Genomic DNA, 4,384 nt, shown 5'->3' on the forward strand with positions numbered 1-4,384 from the left:
CCAGGTAGGGAGGGCTTGATTTGCAATTTATTATATTTAGGCAGCCACATAGGTCGACACGCAAACCAAACGGTATTTCCCCAAATAAGAAGAGAGTATGACATTTTCGTCATCTAGCTATGCATCGATGTGCTATCTACACGGGCTTTTGGTGCAGTAGTGTGATATATTGATGGCCCCTCTCCTAGTTATATGAATTTTTATCACAAGTGTAATTTATGTCTGTAATTTACAATATCAACAGTTTCAGAGGGGTTGCCGTGTTAGTCTGGATCTGCAAAACCGACGAGGAGTCCTGTGGCACCTTATAGACTAACAGATTTATTGGGGCAGATGCATGTAGTGGAAATTTCCAGAGGCAGGTATAAATATGCAGGCCAGATTCAGGCTAGAGATAACGAGGTTAATTCAGTCAGGGAGTGTGAGGCCCACTTCTAGCAGGTGATGTGGAGGTGGACTTTAGACTACATGCCTCTGGCGACAGAGGCATGTAGATTAGGCTACCTGGCACAGGAAAATGAAGCCGCTTCATTTAAATTTAAATGGCCGCCGCGCTGTGCCGATCAGCTGTTTGTCGGCTCAGCGCTGTAGTCTGTTTGCTCCATGGTCGACATCAAAGGCATTTGTCGACCTCCCCCATATGCCTCGTGGGATGAGGTTTACCGGGAAGGTCGGCAAATGCCTTTAAAGTTGACCGATAAGCATCCAGACTACAGCACTGAGCTGACAAAGAGCTGATCCACTCAGTGCGGCAGCCATTTAAATGTAAATGAAGGGGCGATTATTTAAATCGCCGCTTCATTTTCCTATGCCAGGTAGCCTAACCTACATGCCTCTGTTGCCAGAGGCATGTAATCTAGACATACCCCAAGAGAAGAGAAACTGCTGTTGTACTTGGCTAGCCATTCCCAGTCTTTGTTTAATCCTAAACTGATGGGCTGTGTCTAGACTGGCAAGTTTTTCAGCAAAATCATCTGATGTTGCGGAAAAACTTGCCAGCTGTCTACACTGGCCGCTTGAATTTCCGGAAAAGCACTGACCATCTGTAAAATCATCAGTGCCGTCCTGGGTCAGACCAAAGGTCCATCTAGCCCAGTAGCCTGTCTGCCGACAGCGGCCAACCCTAGGGACCCTGGAGGGGATGGTCCGGAGACAGTGACCAAGCCATTTGTCTCGTGCCATCCCTCTCCAGCCTTCCACAAACTTTGGGCAGGGACACCACTCCTACCCCCTGGCTAATACCACTCCATGGACCCAACCTCCATCACTTGATCTCACTTCCCTTTAAACTCTGTTCTAGTTGTAGCCTTCACAGCCTCCTGCAGCAAGGAGTTCCACAGGTTGACTCTGTTTTGTGAAGAACAACTTTCTGTTACTAGTTTGAAGCCTGCTACCCATTCCTTTCCTTTGGTGTCCTCTAGTCCTTCCTTATGGGAACTAATGAAGAACTTTTCTGTATGCACCCTCTCCACCCAACTCCTGCTTTTAGAGACCTCTATCCTGTCCCCCCTCCGTCTCCTCTTTTCTAAGCTGAGAAGTCCCAGTCTCTTTAGCCTCTCTTCATATGGGACCTGTTCCCAACCCCTGATCATTTTAGTTGCCCTCCCCTCTCCCAGCCTCTCTCTTCCCCTCTCCCACCTCCTTTTCCCAGTCTCCCCCAGTTTTGTTCAATAAAGACAGATTCCATTTTTGACCACAATTGTCCTTTATTTTGTACATCAAGAAAAGGGGCTAGGGAAGGGTAAGTGGAAGGAGGTGAGGGAGGAATGGGCCACGAGCCTCCGATGGGGAGGACTGGGCTGGCTCTGTGGGCTTCTGGGGGTGGAAGCTCTCCTGCAGCCCCCCAATTGCCCCCTCTCCCCAGATGGCAGCCTGCGGCAAGTGCAGCCGGGCTGATGGCCGAGTGGTGTGATGTGCCCAGTGTGGGCACTCCGGGCACTCCAAGCCAGGACTGGTTTTCAAGCGGGGCACCCCTGAGAACTGTCTGTCAGGGGTGGGGGTCGGGACCCTTTAAGTACAGCCCTCGGCTAGCCTGAGACAGCATCTCCACGCTCTAAGTCCTCCTCTGATGCCCTGCGGGCACTGCTTCCGCACATCCTTAAGCCTGGTTCAGGGTCCACTCAATCTGGACATGCTAGTTCGAATTAGCAAAACGCTAATTCAAACTAGTTTTTAGTTCTAGACACATTAGTTCGAATTAGCTTAGTTCGAATTAACTAATACCAACTAAGTTAGTTCGAATTAGCGCTGTAGTGTAGACACACCCTCAGAGTCTAGGAAGCCACTCAGAAGTACTGAGACATATTCCATGGAATTAGACCATAGGGAGCCCTGGAGAAATGCACTTGACAGCCAACCATATCCCAACCCAATCCCCACCAGAATCTAACATGCTGCATTTGGCAGACACGGCCGCGAAGGGAAAAGCCCAAATGGACATTTGAGTAGAGGATCTTGGAATGTTTCCAATATGAGAATTCTGGTGGAAATGGCTAAATTTGCTCCTGAAAAAGAGGTGAAAGTTTTGTCTAACTTTTCTCCTTTGGAGATATTTTTTCTTTTGACATTTCAAAACTTGAAGATTGACCAGAGCCCTGGAAATCCACGAATCTCCCTTTCGCATCTGTGCCTCTCTACCATCCACGCATGTGGACATGGATCTCCATGGTTCATTACTGAGGATACCGAGGCAGATACAAATGTTGTATCTCTGCAGGGCTCTAACGGTCTAAAATCAAGATGGTTCTTTGACCAAATAGGCTCCTTTGATTTTTCAAAGAATGTACCCAGAGAGTGATAGATTTCTAACGGAAATTTCCTTTCTATTTTGATTTTATTTTGTAACAAATGTTTCTCTTCCCATTTTCCTTACAGGGTTACAATTTGCCAGTGGTGAAGCTCCAGTTAAAATAATGATGGTATACATCAAACAAATATTAATCAATCCCCCGCTTTCCCACTGTTCCAATTCATTGTACTTTTCAGTCTCTAGTAAGTCCGGTTGCGTGAAAGGATGACCTTCCCGACTGTGTTTCGAAAAGCTCCCTTCACTTCTTTGTTCCTCAGAGTGTAAATGATGGGGTTCAACACAGGGATCACAATTGTGTACATGAGGGATATCAGCTGATCGCTCTCGATGGTGGAGTTTAATTTGGGTTTCAGGTAACTCAGAATGCATGTTCCATAGTACAAAGTCACCACCGTGAGGTGGGAGGAGCAGGTGGAGAAGGCTTTACGCCTCCCCTCCGCTGACGGCAGCTTGAGGATGGTGGAGATGATGCGGACGTAGGACAGAACTATCACTAAAAAAGGGCCCAAAACAAACAGCACCAGCACGGCCAAGCTCACGATCGCGATCGTCCATGAGTTAGTGCAGAGCATCTTCTCGACTGATTCGGTGTAGCAGAAATAATAGGGGATGCGGTGGTCTCCACACATGGGCAGGCTGAAGGCCCGTGCGGTCTGAGCTACGGATACCGAGATGCCGATGAGCCACGAAGCCCCCATGAGCCCGGCACACACCTGACCACTCATGATGGTAGTGTAGTGCAACGGGTGGCATATGGCCACGTAGCGGTCGTAGGCCATGGCCGCGAGGAGGCAGCATTCTGTGAGGCCTGCAAGTATGAAGATGTTTATCTGGGCTGCGCAGCCTGTGAGGGAGATGGTCTTTTCCTCCACCAGGAGGTGAACCAGCAGCTGAGGGATCACATTAGTGGTGTAGCAGATTTCTGAGACAGACAGGTTCACCAGGAAGAAATACATGGGGGTGTGGAGGGAGGGGTTCAGCTTTACCAGCAGGACAATAAGCAGGTTCCCCATTAGGGCGAGCAAGTAGGTGAGAAGAAACACCAGAAACAGAAGGATTTGCAGCTCGCCAAGGTAGGAAAACCCCACCAGGATGAACACACCGGAGAGGGTCCGGTTCTCTCCAGCCTGGCTCTCAGAATTGGTCATCTGTAGGGGTGAGAAAGACCAGCACTGCGTCGGAACGAAACGAAACAAGGGCTGTGTCCAGACTCAGGGTTTTTTCCCCGAAAAAACTTCCCCTGCGTCCAGACTCAAGCCGCGTTCTTTCGAAATAATTTCGAAAGAACGCGGCTTTTCTTTCGATGGCGGTAAACCTCGTTTCACGAGGAAGAACGCCTTCTTTCGAAAGTTCGTCTTTCGAAAGAAGGCGTTCTTCAATGTAAATAGGGCTTCCTCGAAAGAGAGCATCCAGACTCACTGGGTGCTCTCTTTCGAAAAAGCGGATTGCTCTTTTGAAAGATCCGCCTGCAGTCTAGATGCGATCTTTCGAAAGAGCCTCTTTCGAAAGAAGCCTGCAGTCTAGACATAGCCCAAGTGAGTGAGAATCACACCATGTGGACTGGGGTCCTTACCA

At 48.9% G+C, this 4,384-nt stretch overlaps 1 protein-coding gene across 1 annotated transcript; it reads right to left on the reverse strand.

Moving 5' to 3' along the window:
- Nucleotides 1–2,988: 2,988 nt before the first annotated feature.
- LOC102454219 (olfactory receptor 10A4-like) lies at nt 2,989–3,957 on the reverse strand. Its single transcript, XM_006121787.2, has one exon. It carries the CDS (start codon nt 3,955–3,957, stop codon nt 2,989–2,991), a length of 969 nt encoding a protein of 322 aa, XP_006121849.2.
- Nucleotides 3,958–4,384: the final 427 nt, after the last annotated feature.

Source organism: Pelodiscus sinensis, chromosome 30 (genome assembly GCF_049634645.1).
Source record: "Pelodiscus sinensis isolate JC-2024 chromosome 30, ASM4963464v1, whole genome shotgun sequence".
NCBI lineage: Eukaryota > Metazoa > Chordata > Testudines > Trionychidae > Pelodiscus > Pelodiscus sinensis.

Bases quoted from the DNA above. Each gene is read 5' to 3' on its own strand.
- LOC102454219 (XM_006121787.2), bottom strand. From the start codon at position 3,957: ATGACCAATTCTGAGAGCCAGGCTGGAGAGAACCGGACCCTCTCCGGT.